At 34.3% G+C, this 22512-nt stretch overlaps 2 protein-coding genes across 5 annotated transcripts; one reads left to right on the top strand and one right to left on the bottom strand.

Moving 5' to 3' along the window:
• Positions 1-3059: 3059 nt before the first annotated feature.
• LOC149770028 (gamma-glutamylcyclotransferase-like) lies at positions 3060-19847 on the bottom strand. 4 transcript variants are annotated; one of them, XM_089949512.1, is made up of 4 exons: positions 19733-19847; positions 14380-14511; positions 12147-12295; positions 3060-5883 (listed from the first exon to the last, which is right to left on the bottom strand). In XM_089949512.1, the coding sequence occupies exons 1-4, from the start codon at positions 19778-19780 to the stop codon at positions 5613-5615; spliced, it is 600 nt and encodes a 199-aa protein (XP_089805638.1). In that variant the 5' UTR covers positions 19781-19847; the 3' UTR covers positions 3060-5612. The 4 variants fall into 4 exon arrangements, with proteins under 4 accessions (XP_089805638.1, XP_089805639.1, XP_089805640.1 ...); XM_089949513.1 differs by having other exon boundaries at positions 12147-12262; XM_089949514.1 differs by lacking the exon at positions 19733-19847 and adding an exon at positions 19528-19629.
• LOC149770027 (uncharacterized) lies at positions 19848-22317 on the top strand. The gene is made up of 3 exons (XM_089949509.1): positions 19848-20177; positions 20468-20579; positions 20992-22317. Exons 1-3 carry the CDS (start codon positions 19913-19915, stop codon positions 22178-22180), a joined length of 1566 nt encoding a protein of 521 aa, XP_089805635.1. The 5' UTR covers positions 19848-19912; the 3' UTR covers positions 22181-22317.
• The last annotated feature ends 195 nt before the right edge of the window (positions 22318-22512 follow it).

The following is a 22512-nucleotide window of genomic DNA, read 5'->3' as shown; positions in this document are numbered from 1 at the left end:
GAGCTGAGTAAAAAGTGTTGCTGGTCAAGTAGCAAGTGATCGGGCGATGCTGACCGAGATTGGTGGGTGCTGATTGCTTGATTGACCAACCTGGAACACTGACGGCTTGATTGGCCAGTGTGACTGATAGCTGAGTGTCTAACTCCATACATGTAATCTTTTAGCTGTGGGCTAATTTTTGGGATTTGTAAATCCGTGTGTTTTTTGGGACTGTAAAGATATTTGCATATCTGTCCCTTTTGTTTACATAATTTCACTATTTGAGTGAAAACATTTTACTATATGAGTAAAATACTACATTTGTTTTTACTATTTGAGTAAAACACATCAATCTTTTCGTTGTGAAATCACTGTGAATCATTCACCCCTTCTTCTTGTACTGTGTCAGGTCATTTATTTGTATTTTCATTAATTCATGCATTTTATGTTAATTGATCCGATATTTGGATCATATAAACACACATATTAATCATAATTAATTGCTCATTCAAGTTGTTTGTTATTAAACATTGTGTTTGTATCACCATCAAAAGTGTTCTGTTATGAATCTGAAATCCCACCCGGTTATCTTTTAACAGTCAGCCTGGTGTCAGGATCATATGACTGGGTGGGACATTATGTTACATATCAGCGGCATGATGCCCCAGTGCTAGACATCACTATCAACTGCCTCACTGCAGACATCATAGTGATATGACTGAAAAATTGTTAAAGCTACTTTAAAAATCCAAATCACAGACACACATTTACCTCAATTTATTTAAAGAATCCTTGATCAAAATGTTGCATGCTAAATATATAATTTTTCTTTTACTGCATATGCCTTTCAGCCTAACTCTAATCGGTCAATTGGAACTATACAGTGCTACACAGTGGACCACACTGACCATCATTATGGTATTAACAGATCACATAAAAAGATCACATTTTGCCACCAATGATATCAATTTAATTCAACGTGTCAGAATTAAACGATGGCTACAAATTCTGCCATGGGTAAAGTACTGTGTATAAAATGTTCTGTCATCTCTTTTCTTTGACGAATTACAATATATCACAAGTTGGCCTGATATTACTCACTTGATTAACTGACATGTTAGTTTTTAAATGCAAATTTATGTGTATTTAAACTGGAATGGAAAGGTAACTTTGGGGTACTTATTTACAGCACTGTATATTAGTGATAATGTTCCTCATCTTATTGTTTTAAACCAAATACAAAGGAGATTCAAACATGGCAGATTCTCTTGCTTCATGTTTGAAATTATATATATTATATATTTAAATATATTATATATTTAAATGCTTACATTTCCTTATGGGTTGTAATAAATTGGTCCAAACAAGTAATGTTGATTTTCATTCATTGTACATGTTAAGTGGTTACTCTGTGGTATGAACCAAGGAATAACTGTATATCCTCTTTGCCAGGGTTTATGCTTTATGTTTCTATGTTTATGTCAACAACATCAGAAAAATTCACTCCCAAAATGGGCAATGGGAATAAATCTAAAGGACACAATACAACAAGTTCATCACAAGACTGCAATCAGTTACTCCCCAAAAACGATGCCGCATCCTAACAAACTTAGTACTGTTGAAAAGAGGTCCATGTGCAATCTACCTCCTTAAAAATCTATAGGCATTATATGTATCAGATGAGTGCTATCAAGTCCTGCCACCTACCCCCACAAAGCATCATGTAGTGTTGTTCAGTCAAGATGAGAATTAATGGTGTTCATAATTCTTAGATCTACAACTGCATGGGTAGTAACAACGAAACTAGGTAAGTATACCCAGATATATGGACTAGCTTAAATCTTCAATCCTAACATCAGATATGATAAGGAAGTAGGAATATGACAGGTTGTAGATGGTGGGGGAGGAAACAAATAAAAACTTGTAGAATTGAGGCACAATAACTGAGGCTGTAATTGACTGGTTTTCAAGAAACTATTTCCTACACTGGGAATATATCTCAAGACTTTGATCGCTGTAACTGGCCGAAGTGTGGAAGTCCCCAAAACAACACAGAATCCTATGTAAGGATACTGCAGACTAGCATGTCTAAATCTTTGGTCAATAACTCTTTAGATAAAAAAGAAGGTGGTTCTTCCTGGAGTTTTCCAGGTTCTTCCTCCACCAGTTATACTGGCCACAATGGTGTTAAACACACCACATCACCACTAACAGATTTGAAAGACCTTCATGCAAGGTGTTTTCTTTAAATTTGGTCAGATGCAGTTAAGGTGTTTCACAGATTCTTTCTTTCTTTTCTTTACAACAGCAGCTATATTTTGAGGTTAATCAGCATCACTTCTATAAAGTTCAAGGTCATCTATGTCAGAATGCTTTCTGGCAATTTGGTTCAATTCTTTTAAATGAATTTTGAGAAGCCATTTAAAGGATTTTATATATTTAGTAATAACAACCTAAATGAGACAGATGAGAGTCAGCTGAACAAGTTAGAAGATATGTATGTAGGATGCTCTCTTTCAAATTTGGTCAGATTCTGTTTCGTGGTTTGTTTGTTTTTTTGTTGAGAAGTTGTCAAAATCAATAGCGAATGGACAACACATGATGGACAAAAGACTATACCATAAACTCACTTTGCCTTATTTCCTGGCGAGCAAAAAATTAAATATATACTGACCAAGGGGTTCATACAACTGCACCCTTAATATCTGTATCATGGGCCATTGAAATTGCTTTGATGATAAGATGACTCTTGATTTGGAGTCCAAAATCCACACTCTTTCAAAATGTGTGTACAGTACAGTGAAGCTCCACCTCATCTGCCAGTTATTTGATACAATACAAGTGTACTTTTACCTCAGTAAGGTCAGTGTCACTAAAGACAGACAGATGGAATGAAATAGTCAAGATAAAAACTAAAGCAGTAATTCTCCCAAAGATAAGCTATAAACCAGTTTCACTGATGTAAAGCAAATATCACCAACTCTATCATTATCCAGGTAATTAATAATAAAGTAGAATCATTTAGACATTGAGAGAGAGAGAGAGAGATGCATTAAATAATGAGACAAAAAATGAGAAAATATGATGGGTTCATTATATTTCATTTAAAAACTTCAGCTTCCATCTGAAAATTAGAACTTGTGTGTGAATCCAAAGAACTGTAACATCCTGAGTAATTGTATAACAGGAATGTACAATACTGCATTAACACTGAATCATATGCTTAACAAAATTTATATTACATTGAGCTAAAAATAGCTAAATTATTAAAAGAAATTTCTTTGTACCAGCAAGAATAAAACATCTGTAAAATTTAATAAACAAATAATATTTGATAAAATTAACTTCCAAATATCATAAACACATTTATAAATACTATGGGTTGGTGGTTCTTCTTGTGATTTTTTTTGTGTTCGTCCTCAACCAGATATACTGGCCACCATGTACAGCCTATGTATTGAAACCCCAAACAACAAAAAATCATACAGAGAACATGCACGCACATTATCCTATTTAAACTAATTCATGGGCTATGTACACTCCTAGGGTTATAGTGGATAATGCTGATGTCTCAATCATTATAAATAACATCTGCAATTATTTGTAGGAGTTTTATAGCCAAGAAATTAGCAACAGCACTGCCTGGAATTATTGTCAGTCTAATACACAATACACTATTTTTAGAAAACAGCTGGACAGGCAGGTTGTTCCTCTCCTAGCTGAATACGTTATTTATTTTGGAATTAATATTTGGTATACTGCTTACATTTTTTATAAAAAGTGTCCTTCTGACCACAAAATCAACATTTCTTTCTTACCTCAAATGCAATTAACAAAATTTGGTCAAGGTATCTGGTATTTAAGTAAAATTATTGTGGGAACAGGTATTCTATTTTTCAGTCGCTGTCACCTAGACATTTGACCTTTTGAGCCTGAAATTGGTAGATTTTCTCACTGTCCCAAATACAAGCTACATACAATGTTTTATGATGGTAAATGGTGGTGGTTGTTGTTGTCGTTGTAGGGTTTAATGCCATTTTTCAGATCTCATATCATGGTAGTTTTTTATGGTCTTACAGTGGGCATATAAAAACATAGAAAATCCTTTCTTAAGGATCAACTGATTGTCACTGACAACAAAGTATAATTTACTACTCTTATTACCAGACACATATTTGCAACATATATTAGTTCCATCAGTTTGTGCTAAATATAGGTTTAACTGTACAGTTGTTACTTATTGTGTTTATAAGTATCATAATGTACCTTAGTATGTTTACTTAGCCTAGTGTAAGATTACCAAAAGTAGAAAAGATAAGAAATAAATATAAGAAATAAATATGAGCAACCTTTGAGAAATCCATTTCCCTTTATAACAGTGGGTATCTGAATATTCAAATTATCTTTGCTATCAGAGTTTAATTTTTTTCACATAAGTTTTTTGTTTCAGCAGTTTAAAAATGCAGAATAATAAAAAGGTTAATGAATAGCTTACAGCCTTCTGAACTTTCCTCAGCAAAAGTGAAAATAAAGCAGTCTGTACTACCAGTCTTTCTCACTGCCAATGCAGTTCCCAAATCAACACTAAATATTTACTTTGATTTTGGTGTTGTGCTTTATGGCACATCAAAATAAGTCAGTTATTTGAGGCAATTGGAGTAAAGTGCTTGGCCCAAGAGCACACCAAGGTAGCTGAATCAGGCTGGTCCGATGGTAGGATTCAAACCTGCACCCTTCCAGTTTTTAATCCCACATGCTAATCACTGACCCCAACAGCTCCTCTAAATATTTGCTAAAAGTTGGTCCAATATAATAATTTGAATGACAAAACATAAAATGCCATTGAACAATGTTCACATTATGAGTCATCCATTGAGTATTTATGCATAGAGGAAGATTTGAAGTTTGCATATGTGTACATGGGATGGGGGATGGGAAGGGGGAGTAAGACCAAGTAGTATGTATGCGTATAATAACAAAAACTATATTATAGCTACTATGAGAAAAACCTATGTTTCTTAGCCAGCAACAAACAACCTTTAGTCTTCGCACACTTTCCTGTTTGTTTGTAGCTCCAACCGATTTTAATACTGAAAAGCATCAAGGATGCTGATCAATTAAAAAATGCAAAGAACTTCATTTCATTCATCAATTTGTAATTTTTAGCCTGATTGTTGCCAGGAGGTCCCTAACACTGTTAGCTTGTTAGCAGACAGAAGCTCTTGATGTAAGCAAGCATACAGACTGCACACCATTCTTTTCTGGTTCCAAGAACAATCTACTGCAGTCAAGACTGTCATCTGCATCCAATATTTGCAATGTCTGATTTTAATATGTCTAGAGAAATTGTGTGTGTGTGTGTGTGTGTATGTGGAAGGTTACTAAGCAAAAATGTGTGATGGGGGAGGAAGGTAGAAAAAGCACACCATGCAATGATGTGGAGGGGGAAGGGGGTTGAAAATGGCTGATTTTATGCATATGTACTAAATGGATGGGCCCTTAGCAATATGTTTTAAAATTATTTTCTTTTGTTACAATCCTACAATATTCCGCAGATCTGTCAGGATAAAAATACAATTTATTCTGTAGATGCTAAAATATCCAAGAAGGAGACGTATGCTACAAAATCAGCTTCATAGACGATGTAAAATCTTATTATAGATATCAACATTTCCTTGGTAGTTGTTATGTTCTATAGCTTTCAGTTTTGCAATGTAGTCTGCTGGAAGTCCATTTTGCTCAGCTCCACGTATGATTATGTCCAAATACTGTGGAGAAGGGCGTGCATCAAATTCATCACTTGACCGACTGAGCATGTATGTTCTGCAATGTAGGGTTTGGCCCTGTTGGGAAAAGACATCCACTTCTAATGGTTTATAGATGTCTGCATGAACTCCTTCCTGCCTAAAATATAAATAATGACTCTCTCTTATTACCTGAATATACAAAGAATGAGGAGAAAAATACAAATTTAAGCAAACCAGACAAAAGACTGTTGATATAAAACATGAGACCAGGGGTCAAGCTAAAACTTGAAATTTAGGGAGAAGTGACTTCTCCTATTGGACAAAACAGGGAGAAGTGAGAGCTCATCAGGGAGAAGTGAATGCGAAGCAAGAAACGCAATATATGTGTGCGTGTGTGTTCTCTTATTTTAATTATACCCTTTATTTCTCAGTGTTCTTATTTGCATTTAATATATGATTTAAGCAATACTTTATTTTCAAGTAAAAAAAATTAAAGTTATTTTCACTATATGACTCTAAACGAGAATAATAGAAACTACATCTTGTAACAAATTTTAACTGAGTAACCAGATTACATTATTGTAATTGCAAGTAAATAAAAATGCTTAATCAACTACTCTTAATCAATTTTTGTTTTTGTTTTTTTGTGTTATTTTGCTATACTTTCTAAAAACTTCACAATAATGGCACTTTCAAAGATTTCTAAACACATTTGAAACAACCCCTTTACCATGTACATGAGGGAAAATGCACACGTGTCTTAAGATTGTACTGTTTGTAATAATTTTGATGTTGCGGATAAAACATTACCGTAACTATTCATACATAACACACTAAACTGCATAAAATTACAAACATGGCTCCTTTATAGTAAAACTAAATCCTTCTTTCCAACCAAATCAATACATAAATGGGTCCATCTATTTTTAGAAGGAGTGGTTTTCATAATGTAATCATTCACTTTATATAGCTTCATTACAACAGTCCACTGATAGGATTGCACACTTGTGGTTTATTAATTTGTCTACATACTTTTTGGCAATGGTTAAATAGTATATGCTTTGCTGCTTTTTTCCATATTTTCACAAATACGAGTCAAGTCAGAAAACAAGTCTGACCTTGCAACACTTTTCATGCATTCCATAACATAACATTGTCCCATATGTTTCTGACCTACATAATTGCATTTTAAAATTAAATCTTAAATATCATAATACCTAGACTTTGCTTTCTATGAATTGTACATTTTTCTTAATATATTTGCCAGATTATTTACAAAAACAGACAATCTAATAAGCATTGTCTGCAATTATTTCCTGGTTAGGCCTGGTTCACTTACAGCAGTTTCAAGCTAATTTTATGATGAAATAGTGTACAAGAGGCAGTTAAAATATCCAGATCACCGATTCAGTTCTTAAAACACAAATTTATATTTACATACTATTGTTAAAGTTCCTAAACACAAGTTTGTATGTGTTTACCATCAAAAGATAACATGCGGAAATCGGGCAGTGATAGTTGCTATATAGCTTACTCTGGAAAGGTTTAACGGTCAATCAGCTATCAAAACATATGCCTTTGAATGTGCAAGAATTTGTTTGTCAGCGTAATGGATATCAAAACTAGGCATAGCTACTGATGGCTTGATGAATACATTTTGCTACAATACAATACCAGAATTAACCTGTGGTGAGGGGGCGTCTCAAAAAGTACAGTCAGTCAATGTACCTCTAAAAAAATCACAGAGTGAAATGATTTTTGCTCTTTTAACAGAAGAAGGTGAAGTTTAAATTTTTTGGTGTGACTTAATCTCCCACTTTGCCTGGTAGTGTGATCCCTGTGAGACCCTAGTGGGCCTGAGATCACTCACCTGGCAGACATTTGCCTAACAGATGCAAGAGCAGTTGGCTGAGCAATCTGGGTCAGTAGGATGCTTTCTTTAAAAATTATCTTTATATGTTGTTGACTGCACTTATTATGAAAACAACTGTTAAAGGTTTCTATATATTCTGCATCTTCATCCATATTTGGTATAATGTGTCAAATACTGAAAGGGCTTAAGCATCAGACCACTTTTTTTTCTGGCAGAGAACCAGTTGGTGGTGGTGGGGGGGGGATAAAAACAAAAAAAAAGAGTACTAAATATTTGGAGATGCGCAGATTGGCTAGTAAATTGATTTAATTTTCTTTCATTTACATTTCTTAAACTACAATCAATATAAAACTGTTTACAACAAAATATTTACTTTTATTTGATATCCTGGATGTAAGGCCCTAATGAAAACTTAGTGTGAGGGTATGTTATTCAGTGCAGAATGGGGAGTGTCCGAGTCCCCCCATTTAGGGGCACGAGACTCAAGAAAATGCTGCGAAATAACTGTATATTGAGGCTGAAAATAGTTTCTCAACCTCTTATGAATGGAAGCATGAATGGTTTTGTATGCCAACCTAATGAAGAACTTAATTTTATTTTTTACAATATTAATAAGGTCAATATCCATGACAACTATCTATAATCTGCATCTCTGCATTTTTTACAATGTCATTGCTGATGTTTAGAAATTATAATACAGTGGATCATTTCTAGAGCAGACACAAGTAAACATGCATATAATTATGGAAACTGAAAGTATAAGTCGAATCTGCAAATTTGGCAAACTTTCCATCTTTCATCCTTATACAAGTTGATGCTGAGTATAAGACAAGGCCAGATCAACACCTCTGATTGTGTTTTTCACTTTGTTCCACACAGCATCGTGATTTTTATCCTACCTGTGTATTATGTACTTTTACCTACATATAATGATGCTGGCCCAAAAATTTACTGAGTTACAGGTAGGATAAAACTTGTGATGCTGTGTGGAATTTAATTATAATAACTTTGGGTTTCCTAAATATTAAAAGTATCACTGTATGTTATTTCAGATTACCTACAATAGGGAAATTGTATCAATAATACTAAAATGCATTTTCCGAGGGTGGAGGTGGATGGGGGTGGGGGGAAGAGAGATACAGAGAGAAGGATGCATATGTATTCCATCACATTTTTCTTTTTTTGCACCTTGAGTTCAGCTCTTTGTGGATTTTTTTGTTGTTTTTTTAAACTTATTGCCCCCGTGTTGCTGAAGCTTTTGTCAAAGAGAGAAAGCATTAATAAATGAAAAATAAATGTAAACTATGAAAATAACTACGTAACCATACTCCTTCAGTGTTTAAATATTCACAATAGTTATTTCCATACAGTCTCCATTGGGTTAAATTCCAAGAATGACCTGTTTGCATGATGTCTAATTTTCTTTGCAAGTATAATGACCTCTCCATTTCCAACAATTAAGATTTTGTTTAAAGTACATGTACTCTTCCTGTACTTAGACAGCAGTTGTTTTTTATCTTTGCTCATGCTAGATGTAGTTTAAACTGGTGTCGTTCTGTCCGCAAGTTCCAAAATGTCACTGGCTGTGAAATTTACAATAGTAGCCACCTGGCATTTCCTTTAACTATATGGTACAGTATTCATAATACCCGTGGGTAGCTTCATTTCATTACTGGCAGCCTTGCTAATCTGATCTGGTCTGCAGAATCTTGACCTCAAATAGGTGTACGCTTGGAATGACTTAATACAGCTGTAGCATATTAACATGTAAATACCACTACATGTACAAAGCCCTGTGATTCTTTTAATAATGGAAGTGGAAACAAAAATTAGAAGGAATTGCTTAACTAGTGGTATTAATTGATAATGGAATATGGTACTGTACTTGTACACAAGTAAAATCAGTCATCATGTAAGTGAATAATACAGATTTACAATCGTGAAGACATCTCTGTCTGTCTGTCTCTCTCAATGGGGCATACAGATTATTTGATCATCAGGTGAAAGAAGAAAATTGTAATGGAATATGTCTTTGTGTCATAATTATTCATCTTCTAACAAGTAAATTCTAATGCACATATATGTAATTAAATTTAAACAATGTATATTACAAACAATGTACATTACAAGTGCATGTTCCTTTAGCACAATTACACCTGATCTATGTTAATTTTTAATACTGAATATCACATAATTGTTTAAAAAACTCCTATATTTGTTCATACACTATCTCTTCCCCAAAATGAAATATTTTTACACATTTTTCGTACTCTTGGAGAATTATTTTCTATACGAAAAATATGATAAAGCAATTTGGAAGACATAATCCATATATACATCGATTCGGAGTATAAGACGAAGCTAAGATTTTCTGGTCAATAAGCATCATCTTGTAGGCCGGCAAATACGGTACTATCTGAATCAAATGTCACCTTTTTTTTTACATCTATGTGAGACTGAAATTTAAGGTCTTATAGACAATATATTGGCCATAATTTTTCATCATTAATATCCACTGATATCCATAGTTATATTTGCACTACAGCACAGTTAACAACTTCCTAAGATGCATGAAATAGGCCATAAGGGCAGAGTTTGGTTTTTGGTCACCGCATTAACTGCTTTGTTATTCTGAGTCACACAGTCTACATTAATGTAACAGCACTGAGTTGTAGGGTTGAATATTGTTTTCCCAACACCTAAATTCATTGTGCTATTGGATATATCACATTCAATACACTCTGTGCCAAGGTATTAATTAGAGGGCATTGGTAACTTCCCCTACACATCTGTCAGAACTCAGAAATGGTACATGCATTTTGCAACTTTTAAATTACAATTAGGAACTGCGTGGTAAGCCCTTTCCATTGGAATAAATTATCTTTTGTGCAATATCTTGATGAATTTTTGCTTATTATTCAGTTTTTTGTTATCTTTTTTTCTTCAATTATGATTTACATTACTTCATGAATGCTGGTGCTTTCTTGTAAGATTGAATAATGATAAATGTTTATTCACATCCTTTGTTGGGAATCCCAGGTATGCAGATCAACTTATAAATCTTTGGGTGTGAGTCAGCTTTAGGAACTTGTATAGCACCAAAACTCCACGGCAGTAGCAGGATCTGAACATGTTTTGTTTTTTTCTCCAACAAGATTGTACTTTTCCTCCAGAAGTCTTTTATAGTGTTTTTGTGAAGCCTCCTCTACTGTTTTCTCACTTGTTACAAACTAGTTATGACAATTATTCTGTTTTGAAATAACATATCTCTTTTGAAAATTGCCTATGGTTTTCAAAGAGTGACTGCAGTGTCCAATTTGTACTCTTAGAATTATAGTCTGCACCATTTATATTATTTCTTTGCATCAAGGGGAGTTAGTATCAGCTGACAGTCTGATCATAGCAAAATTTTGGCCTGTGGCTGCAAATCCCGAAGTTCATAAATTTCTCATGTGAAAAGTGATGCAATGCAAACTGAACCTTTTGGCTGCCATAATCACTTTTTAATGGGTGATTAAAAAAAAACTAATTAAGAATGTTTTAGGCATCCAAAATATCTTCTTTACACCAGAGATCAATGAAAACAAAGGGTTGTCTAACTAGATACCATGCATATCAGTATGTTAGACACTGGGAATTAAGAAAGACATTAGACAAACTATTACAATCCAGTTATCTACATCTATAATGTATGAACATGGTTAACATTTTTTGTAACTCAACATTCGTTCTTATCATCTGTCAGTATTACATTACATAAGGGTTGATTACTATCACTGTGCATAATTAGAAATACCACCCAACTGTAGTAAAGTGTCTTATCCATGGACACACCATGGAGATGGAGATGATCCAGGAAAATTTGTTGATAAGATTCTAACCCACACACTTTCAGTCATGAGTCCAGCACACTGTGGCTCCACAGTAATGGTATATGGTCTAGAACTAAACTTACTATGCAGAAAAACAGTTTTCTTCTTTCAGTCAAAGTGACCTTGACTTCTGACCTTCTCACCCCAAAATCAGTAGATTTATTTCATACCCAATCTCACGTCATCCAAAAACTTTCATGAAGATACATGGTTGAAAAATGAAAGTATTGTGCAAAATTATCATAGTGACCCCCAACATGATTGGGTTCTTCCTCACACCAAGCACACTCTATCCACAAATTTGGTACAGGTCTGAGATGCAGAAGAAATTTTAATGTGTGAAAACCATTTGTACCCAAAATCAAAATCAAAACAAATATATAAAACACACACACACACACACACACACACACACACACACACACATATATATATATATATATATATATATATATATATATATATATATATATATATATATATATATATATATATATATATATATCTATATCTTCTTTCAGTCATCTAAACATTCGACATTTTAACCCCAAAATCACATACAATAAGACTATATGAAATGTTCATAAATATTTATGCAAAATTAGTTTTAATGCTATCATTTAACAATTGTATCATCATACAAATTTTACAACTTTTAGAAAATTTTAAAAATACCGATCCAATGTCTCCTTGTGTTCATTCCCCAGCTCCCAGACACAGCCCCAGACACAGGTCCCATAACTTTGGTAGATACTGGCAGGCGCCCCTTTCCATCTGCATTCCATTGGATCCTTGCCATATGAGCGGAATTGTAATGAATAGTCCTCCAAAACAATCATAATATCATTAAACTATGTTGTCATATTTTGGGTAAAGTTCAAATTTCCCAGGGAAAGTACAATTTTCTAGTAAACTTGCCTTTTGTGCAAACTGACTGTAATAAAATTTGCAAAGATCAGTCCAGGAATAAAACAAAAGAAAACCAACAAAATCATACAAGGGTGTTATTAAGAAAGATTCCAAGGTGTAAAACAAATAAAAACTGGAATAAGTAGAGAGACAATGTCACAAAATTAAAAGGCAGTCTATAAAACTATGTGTGTGTGTGGTGTGTCTGTGTGTTTAATTAGGATTTTTAACATAGCTTTAATAATATATCAGTCATATCTCTATAATGTCTGCAGTGTGAAAGTTTATAGTAATATCTAGCATTGGGGCATCATGCCACAAACATGTAGCATCATGTCCCACCCGTCACATTATCCTGGCACCACGCAGACCAGTCCTAACACTAACCTCTTTATGCTGACTGCCAAGTTAGGCAGCTGTTAGTACAATTTTTTTGGCATGACTTGGCAGGGGTGCGAACCCACAACCTCCTGCATTCGAGGCAGATGCTCTAACCTATACCAGTACTAATGATGATAATACTGTCCCGCTAACAGAAAAATAAAATGATATTAAATCAGAAAGAAGTCTGAAATTGCTCTGATGAATATTTTTGCCACTGTTGCAATAGATAGTGGAAGGAGATGAGTTTCCTTGATCAACAGATGTACTGAGACAATTCATGACAATTATCGGTGAAGAAAAGTTTAAATCAGAGAAAGTTTCAGATGAAAAGATTTCATCATGCTCAAGATCCAGTGCACTGGTACAAAGAACGCAATTGTTAATAATATATAGCCCAAAATTCTTAAACTCAGTACCAAAACAAATTAAACGAGCAAGTATATAAAAAAAGATTCTTTACTTCAGCATACCTGCCAATCTCAAGGCACCAGTGAAATCTCAGCGGTGAAAAACAATCTGAATGTAACAAGTGTAATCTACTAGTTTTCTGTCTTAATTACAACAAAAATGTATTCAGGATATTTACATTTCTTTTCGATGTCAAAGTTTTTATGTCAATATGGTTGATCACAAAGTCAATTTAACAAAGCTCAAAACAAGCTTGGTAAAATTCTATAAAGCTGAATTGCACACAATAGATAATCCTCTTTCAATTTTAGCAGCACTATTAATTTTTTATTTGCCCCATTTAGCATGTTTCCAGTTAAAAATACTCTTCTAACACTTTCCACAGCCACTGAACATTCCTGAGCAACAACAACAGAGCCCAATTTCTCTGATAATTATGTCAATATGTCAACTTCTTGACTGGCTCAAAAATGCTTCTTTGTATAATAAATTCAAGCACTAGGAATTCAACTTCATGAAACCAGTCTGTTCTCTACAAATCTCTTATGCTAAGAGCATGGTTATTAACAGAACACTATGTAAACATTTTGGGAAAATAGATGACTGTATACATTAGCCATGTGGCTAAAAGCTTGTTTTCCTGAATTTTCTCACAAATATCGATTAAAAATGACACTGTAAATTGTGATTGCTGTATGTTTGTGTGTTTTAAGGTGTATGTACCTGAAAATGTAATCCATACACAAAAGCATAATCCATACACAGGCCATCATAAAAATGTAATTATATCTATTAAACTGTATTGATTACACCAAAATCATAGTGGCTGGCAGGCATGTTTTGGACAAAACAAATTATCAGCCAGTAAGCATTTTGCCAACTGTGTAACAGGTAAATATTTCAGCAACTTCCTTCAGCCATTTCTATTAGATTTTGGGAGTGGATACAACTGTTACTTGGTTTTAATTGCTATCACCAAAGAATGGCAGTGGGTAGTGCACAAAGGCCATTACTTGGCAGTCACCAAGAAAACTTAATGGAGAAATGTCTTGGCACACAAGGTATATTCTGGTTTAATCTATATTTTCTTCATAGCATTTAAAATTGTTGTTACTTTTAAAAATTTGATGGAAAAAAGTTGTCCCTTAAGTATAAAATTTAAATGACTATGGACAGAAAAATTACGAAGAAGGTAAACCTATAGTACCTTAAGTTTAGCAGTTGTAACAAATTCAGCACTCGGATTATCCATTTTTAGCCTTTCCTTCAGCAGATTACTTCCATATGCAAAGTACAAAAATTTCCCTGGTCTGGCCATGATGCCAATACCTTCAAAACTCTGAAATGATGAAAGATAAAATTTATAATTATTTGCATCCATACAACAGGATTTATTTTTTTCTCACTTTTACATGTGCCTTTTCTTTACTTTGTTTTAATTACTTGCATCTTTTATTTTACAGATCTACCTCAATTTCTTTTTGCTTAATTGTGATAGCAATGCTTGTGTCAGAAAAAAGTACATGACCAAAAGGTAAGAGTTGTTGTTGTTGTTGTTGTGGGGTTTAACGCCATTTTTCAGCACACAATAGGCTATACATGGCGGCCAGTATTAATGGTGGAGGAAGAACCCGGGAAAACACCGGAAAGAACCACCGACCCACGAGAAGCTACTGGCAAGCTTTCTCACATACCCACATTGGCTGAATCCTAGACTCGAACCGCCGCAGACAGAGGTGAGATGGCAGTGATCTGTAACGAAGAGCGCTTTAGACCACTCGGCCACTCGGGGCCCCCCAAAAGGTAAGAGATATGTGCAATTGAAAATAAAAAATTGTTGTTACAGCCTGAAAATGTAATCAAGTCATCTACTGTATGCATAACAAAATGCCCAACCAATTTTGACTGGCCACACTGAAGAATCTTGACCACCACTAACAAAAGATGCATTTACAAATATTCTTTAAATAAACTGACAAAATGACCAGTTCTGAGGTTCCTCAAGCCACCACCAATACTATATAACATAGGGACTGGAAACTTCATTGGAGCTGTCCAATATCACCATTTCCAGTTTGATATGCAAACCATGTTCCCCAGTCATGCTCTTTGCTACATGTATGAGGATCTGATTGATGATATGTCCAAGAATAAAAAAGATGAACTAAGCTGGATGTAAGTCTATGATGCAGGCATCAGACTGGGACCAGGTTCTTTTCTCAGTTCTAGAACCTTCCATCTTAATACAAGGAAGGTATCATGAATGATCATATATAATCAATAGCTTGAACATCGGACTTAGTAACGCGGAATGTATTAAAACACCTGGCAGGCACACTTTTCTACCACTGAATAATGCCACCCCTTTTTCCTAGGTTTAACTGACACATGGCCATGCTGGCTAGCCATGATGATGAAATATACCAACTGCATACCTGTCAACATTTCAAAAGCCAATTATGGAGAATGAATTAAAAAGAAAAGGATATTGGGACCTAAAATTGGGAGGTTGTTCAGGGCATTTTTTAAGCCTCATTTTTACCAAATATTGGTTGATCTTCCAGTTCCAATATGTGTGCAATTCTCCAAGGATGCACACTTTCTTTATGTGAAATGTCTTATTTTCTTCCAGGATGTGACCTCTTTTCATATTCTAGTCATCTGAGTTATACAATATCTGCACAATAGCTTAAGGTTAGTCTTAAGTAAACAAGCAAGAAAGACAGCATAACTAATTAACAGTTAATCCATATCATTGCAAATATTTTGTAAAATGGACTGGCCCTCCAATATAATTCAAAGAAATCTTGTTCTACAGTGTATATTATGTAAGTATCAGTAACTGATTGGCAAATAAACTATGCCCAATGCGCTATTTTGTGGTAAATATTAATATGTAGTCTCAAGCTGCCATACATGTGGCAACTATTTTCCCCATGTTTTATATCCCATATTTCCTTATTCTCAACTCGAAAGGTATTTAAAATTATTACTAAATAACATTTATTCTGAATTAAGTGTTTTTGAGCACACATAAGCTGCGTGGTACATTTTTGCATTCCTTCTTTTAATTTAATGATGTTAATTAACATGCATATATATATATGGTAGTGCCAGGTGTTCACTCATGTAAGTTTCTTAAGTGGGAATTGAGATGCTACTTCATTCACAGTGATCATTCTTCGGATTGAAACTAATTGCTGATAAATTGTTTTTATGGTTTATTATCTGCTGTTAGTATTGTTGAAGTGTTTTTAAAAATGCACAAAATGACAGAAATAATGCTTAAACTTAACATTTTATTTACTGAAGATAAAAGTTCTTTGTTGTTGTTGTTGTTGTTGTTGTTGTTCTAGGGTTTAACGCCATTTTTCAGCACAAGATAGGCTATACATGGTGGCCAGTATTAATGGTGGAGGAAGAACCCTGGAAAACCCAGGTAAGAACCACCGACCCACGAGAAGCTACTGGCAGGATTTCCCACGTACCCACGCTAGGCGAGCTTTGGACTCGAACCCACGCAGACAGAGGTAAGATGGCAGTGATCCGGAACGGTGAGCGCTTTAGACCTCTCGTAAAAGTTCTTTGAAGTGTGATAATAATTATTTCATCACAACAATATTCAAAGAAGATAAAAGAGAACATGGCATCTATCGACTACATAAGATATATCTATTTATGCAGAATTCTTTTAGGAGAAATTAAAATTGAGAGACATAATGTAACAAGCATTAGTTCTATGCAAAAATCTGGAGATATTATGAAATCGGAAGGTAGGCATGGAATGACCCCAAAAATCAGGAGTTTTTTTTCTCTCCCAGAGAGTGACAGGTATGCAACTGGAAATCCTGTGTTCTGCTGACTGGTGTGCAGCTACAATCATTTATACAGTTTTTCTAATTGATGTGCACCTTCTACTGTGCATACTTAATCTATAAGCAATATTTTGCATTTATTACCAACAGAAAAGGTTCAAATATTTTGTATTTGAATGTCGTAAATGCCAAGGAAATCTGAGTGATTCTGTTAGGTCAGTCCTCTGACATGAGAGTTTGTAAATGATCATCATTATGAGCATTCAAAGCTGCATCAAATCTGCCACTTTTAAGTCCTGCAGTCCTAAAAAAAAATTGGTCATTGTGACCTGTTATTAACATATATATTATATGATTAAGTATTGTTGTTTTTGTAAAATTTCTATAACTGTTACTCATAATCATGAAAAGAGATATATGCAAGCACCCTGAAGAGTATTACACTACCATACCACAAGTAGGTCACTGTTACATATTTTATCTCATGTAGACTTTTTACATTGCTTGTGCATTATAATAATATAAAACCCAGGTCACTGTGACAGTTTACATTTTCCTGTTTCTGCGCACCTTTCTGATGTTCAGGTGAGTTTGTGACCCTTTTGCTAATGTGCAAACTTGATATAGCCTCATCTATAGAAATACTACATCATCATAGCAAAGAAAATTCTGGTGTTTCAATAAATGCAAACATGATTTACTGTCTTCTTTTCTTCTTCTTATTATTATTATGCAACTACTTCCTTAATAAAAATTGTGCACTCAAGAATGAGACTAAAAATTCTTTGATTTTTATCTGTAATTATTATATAAAAAATAAAACGAAATGAATGGTACAAAAATTACAAAGGTAATGAACTTATTATTGTTGTTACTCTTAAATACGTTCCCACCACTATTGAAATAATAAACTATTGGTATTTCAGCAATTTTAGCAGGTGATTCTTTTATAAAATGTCTGGAAAAGTCTAAAATCTTGAGGATTGCAAATTCAATATTGAGATCATTCATCATCTTGCCAACTTAATTATAGCTATTCTAATAAATCTGTGTATTAATTCAATAACTATAAATTGTTTCATTAAAAACAAGAAGCATTTATTGTTCTACATTAATATCAAGCTTCAACAGCAAGCTTCAGTTACCACTGTCATCAGTGACAGAGCATATAAGGTGGGAAAAAACATAAATGTAAATAAAAAGATGTTAATATTACCTTCAAAATGCAAAATACCTTGAGAACAGCTATAGTAAGTCATAAATGGGTCATGTATGGGCATTTACTCATCTTAAATTAAGTAGAAGTTATTTTAAGATTTGATACTTAATTTGTTTAACCAAAGTCTAACCCATCCAAATAAATACTCTGCACCTTAACTGTCACCAAGAAACTTTCAGATGGAAATTATCAATCATCATGGATTTTTACAATAGTGGCCATATACTAAACTGGGTCAAGAAAAGAGCATGTTGTGTCTAATCATCACAATATTGGGCAGAATGAATTTGTTTATTATGTGTAGCTTTCATGTGACAACACAACATGATATGGATTATAATGGATCACACCTTTAGGTTGATCTTGTCCAAAAATGTCCGGCTACTTTAACATTGATGACTTATGGGTCATTAAATTAATGAGCCTCCAAATGTGTAAGGAACCAAATAAAGAGAAAAATGTTGAATCAAATTCTAAAAAATGACACCTATTGGTATTACTGACATAGTGTTGAAAACCTGCATGACATGATTGACTGTCTGTCTCTCTATATTTATGTAGGTGCACTTAAGCTTTAATTTTCAGAAATATACTCCTTTCATACTGATACTTCTCATTACTTAAGAAACATCAGTTGTTACAGCAAACTATGGATAGCAAATGACGATAATAAATGATGATATATTCCCTCCACACACATTTCATTCAGGGAGAAACTAGTGTGTACAATCACCAATTAACACTCAATAATAAATTGGTGAGTGTACACACTAGTTTCCCCCTAAATCAAGTGCCTGTGGTTCCCTCCTACTTCTCTGACCCAGTGTCAGAAGGTTCGTGTATTGCGTCAACCATTTTGACCAATATCACCTTTATACCTAGTCCTACAACGTAAGACACATCACTCGATATTTTTGTTCTGAGGGATAATATAGCACTAAAACAAAAACAACATGTGCTTTGTCTTACATTGCTTTATATCGAGAACAGGGAGTTATGGCACTGCGTCAAAATTGGATTTTGAAACTCTCGCACATACTAAAGTAAAATTGCTTTAATCGTTCTGTCCTTACTGTCGTGCCCAATTTGTTACTGAGGTATATCCAAGTAGAATCAAGTAGTCGAGTCTTTCAAACTGTTAGGCACCGTTTCAGGGACTGGGATGATGGAACAAATGATTCGGAACCACCTATCGGCAAAAGTATCCGGTTGCCGCCTCTGGCTGGCCAGAAGAACACAATTAATTTTACTATATGTTCTCTACATTTGTTTCTCAGTACTGACCTTTCCACAATAAAAATCATATGCTAATCTAAAATACCTTCAAAGATGACTTTACGGTGAAGTTCTTGTCAAAGGCTGACCTGCTCTTTTTTTATATGCTAGGCTGTCATAGCAACATTTAAACAGAACACAGATTTCATTTCCTGATCATCACCAAGGCCTTATTACTCACTGTGCACTGTCGCCGAAATACACACGGACAACCACACCCTGAGCTCATATTCTCAAGAATAAACAATTACCTTTAAATCCCCACCAAACATGCATAAATAAAACTCTTCTATCACCATCAAAATGAGAGGAAAATATGTTCTAAAAATAGACTAGAACTACGGGTACTGAACTGGAAGTACTAATACATAGTTATCATATGACGTCATAACATACGGGCACCGTAAGGTCATCCGCCATTTTGTGGGTCAATGAGTTTCATGCGCGTGACTGTTTATCACCTGAATAAAATTTGCAATCGCACAATGGTTAATACATGCTGGGTTAAAGGTTGTTCAAACCGTGCAGACGATTCCGTGAAACGTGGCTTTTACACAATACCTGTTGTCAGGAAATTTGAAGGAGAGCAAACGAAAACATTAAGCGAAGAGCGACGACGGACATGGTTGGCCAACATCAACAGAAAGGACCTGCCGTCGAAGCATTCAAAAATCTGCTCAGACCACTTTATTCAAGGTACTTTCATTGAATGTTGCATAGATTACTATCATTATTATTATTAGTAGTATACCGTATATTTCTTACAGTGAATAACACAGAAACGTAGAAATTTGTGGCTGGTTTCGCTTTGTTTTAAATCTTAAAGTGCATGTGAACTACAGTTCTTACCATTGTTTTTCTAAGAAAATTTATGTTGATATTTCAAATATGCATTCACGATTCTAACTAGATCTTATCAATGCCATATATTATGTATCTAGTCACTTTGAATTATTTACTTTGTTTTGTTTTATTTTCTTTTTCAGGAAAACCTGCAGACTTGTATAGTCGAGCACATCCAGATTGGGCTCCCACCCTTAAACTTGATGACTTATCTGGACCTTTGAAATCCAGGAAGAAAAAGAAAACAGTGGAAAGGTACAAATTGATCAGTCATTAGCATGTCAAAGTAGTTTCCCTTATATATTGTATCATTTCCTCAGTTTGACAAATGTTACTCAGTTTAATACAGATAATTATATTCAAAACCAAATAAGAAAATTATCATGATAGAGTCTATCCTGTAATTTCATATTTATTTAATAAGGTTTTACTTTTCTAATAGTAATTACGTTGTTAATATTAAAGATACCATATTATTCCATTTATAAAACAAACTAACATGTGCTTTTCCTACGAAATGTGTTAAAAAAAGTTGATAATGTTGTATAATCAGTGGTGTGGTGCTAGATAGAGAAGGGAACGCCATTCCCCCAGCACTACACACCTGGTTTTACTCTCATATATTCTATTTGATAGAGCTTCCTGCTAAAATATTTTTGAATTATAGGTACATCCGAATGCAACACAGACAGAAGACCAGAGAAGACCATGATATAGCTAAAGTGTTGCTAGATTTGCAGCATTTTCCTGAAACATCTTTTGCCAAGGAAGGTGATGAATCTGCTGGTCACAGGGGCAGCTCTGTTTGTTCTTTTACAATCAATGGAAAGATGGAACCCGATCAAGAACTAACACCAGAGACTAACTCCATTAGCCAGAGTGTAGTTGACAGTGAAATTCAACACCTGATTACTGAAAATACACTGCTTAAAGATAAATTAAGCAGCTACAAAATGAATCAGGAATCATTTTGTGATAATGACGAGAAAGTTAAGTATTACACTGGAATGCCGAGCTACATGACCCTAATGACCCTGATTGAATTTGTTGCTCCATACATTCAAACCAGTAGAGGACTAGAAGTTTGGAAGTTTGAAAAAATCATAATGACACTAATGAGACTTAAGATCAACCTCCCCTTGCAAGATATTGCATACAGATTTCAGATATCAACATCAACCATGTCAAGGACATTTTTAAATGTTATTCATGTTTTGTATATTAGATTAAAGCCTCTTTTGTTTTGGCCCGAGAGGGAGGAGCTTCAGCTTACCATGCCCATGGAATTTAGGCAAGATTTTGGTGGAAAAGTGGCCGTCATTATAGACTGTTTTGAAATATTTATACAGAGACCTAAAAGCCTAATGGCACGAGCTCAGACTTGGTCATCATACAAGCACAACAACACCATAAAATTTCTTATTGGCATTACACCTCAGGGATCTATTTCTTTTCTTTCCAGAGCATGGGGAGGTAGGGCAAGTGACAAATACATAACTGAAAACTGTGGATTTTTATCAAATTTATTGCCTGGAGATATTGTGTTAGCAGACAGGGGATTTAATATTTCAGACAGTATTGGAATGTACTGTGCTAAAGTAATTACCCCTAGTTTTACTAAGGGGAAATCACAATTGTCTCCTATTGATGTAGAAAATAGTAGAAAAATTGCACACTTGCGAATTCATGTGGAACGTGTAATCGGTCTAGTGCGAAATAAGTATACCATGCTTCATGGAAAGCTCCCAATTGATTTCCTCATGAATGAGAAAGGAGAAATTCCAGTTGTTGACAAAATTGTTAGTGTTGCATGTTGTCTTATAAATATGTGCGAGTCTGTTGTTCCATTTGACTAGTAAGGATTTGTGAAATAATCATAGATTTATTACATATATATGAGATTTACTCTTTATTTTTGTACATCTCATAACTTTGCATACACGATATTCTTACATAATTGTGTCACCATTAAATATTTGTCAATTACATAGAATTATCTTGTGTTCTTAATTCTAAACTTTTTTACTTGTGTTCCTTACTTTAGTTCTACTGGTTATTGATGAGAAGATGCTATGAATAGTCTGTCCATCTGTTACCATTAGTCGGTGAACGCCACTCATTCTAATCAAGCTGGGGGATAGTCAATATGGTTGCCACAGTAGCCGTCATGAAAATCTTGTTATTACTA

This window comes from Sinohyriopsis cumingii, unplaced genomic scaffold, assembly GCF_028554795.1.
Source record: "Sinohyriopsis cumingii isolate HCF-2022 unplaced genomic scaffold, ASM2855479v2 utg002842l, whole genome shotgun sequence".
Lineage (NCBI taxonomy): Eukaryota > Metazoa > Mollusca > Bivalvia > Unionida > Unionidae > Sinohyriopsis > Sinohyriopsis cumingii.
The sequence above is the reverse complement of the archived record's forward strand: the minus strand, read 5'-3'. Positions and strand labels throughout refer to the sequence as shown.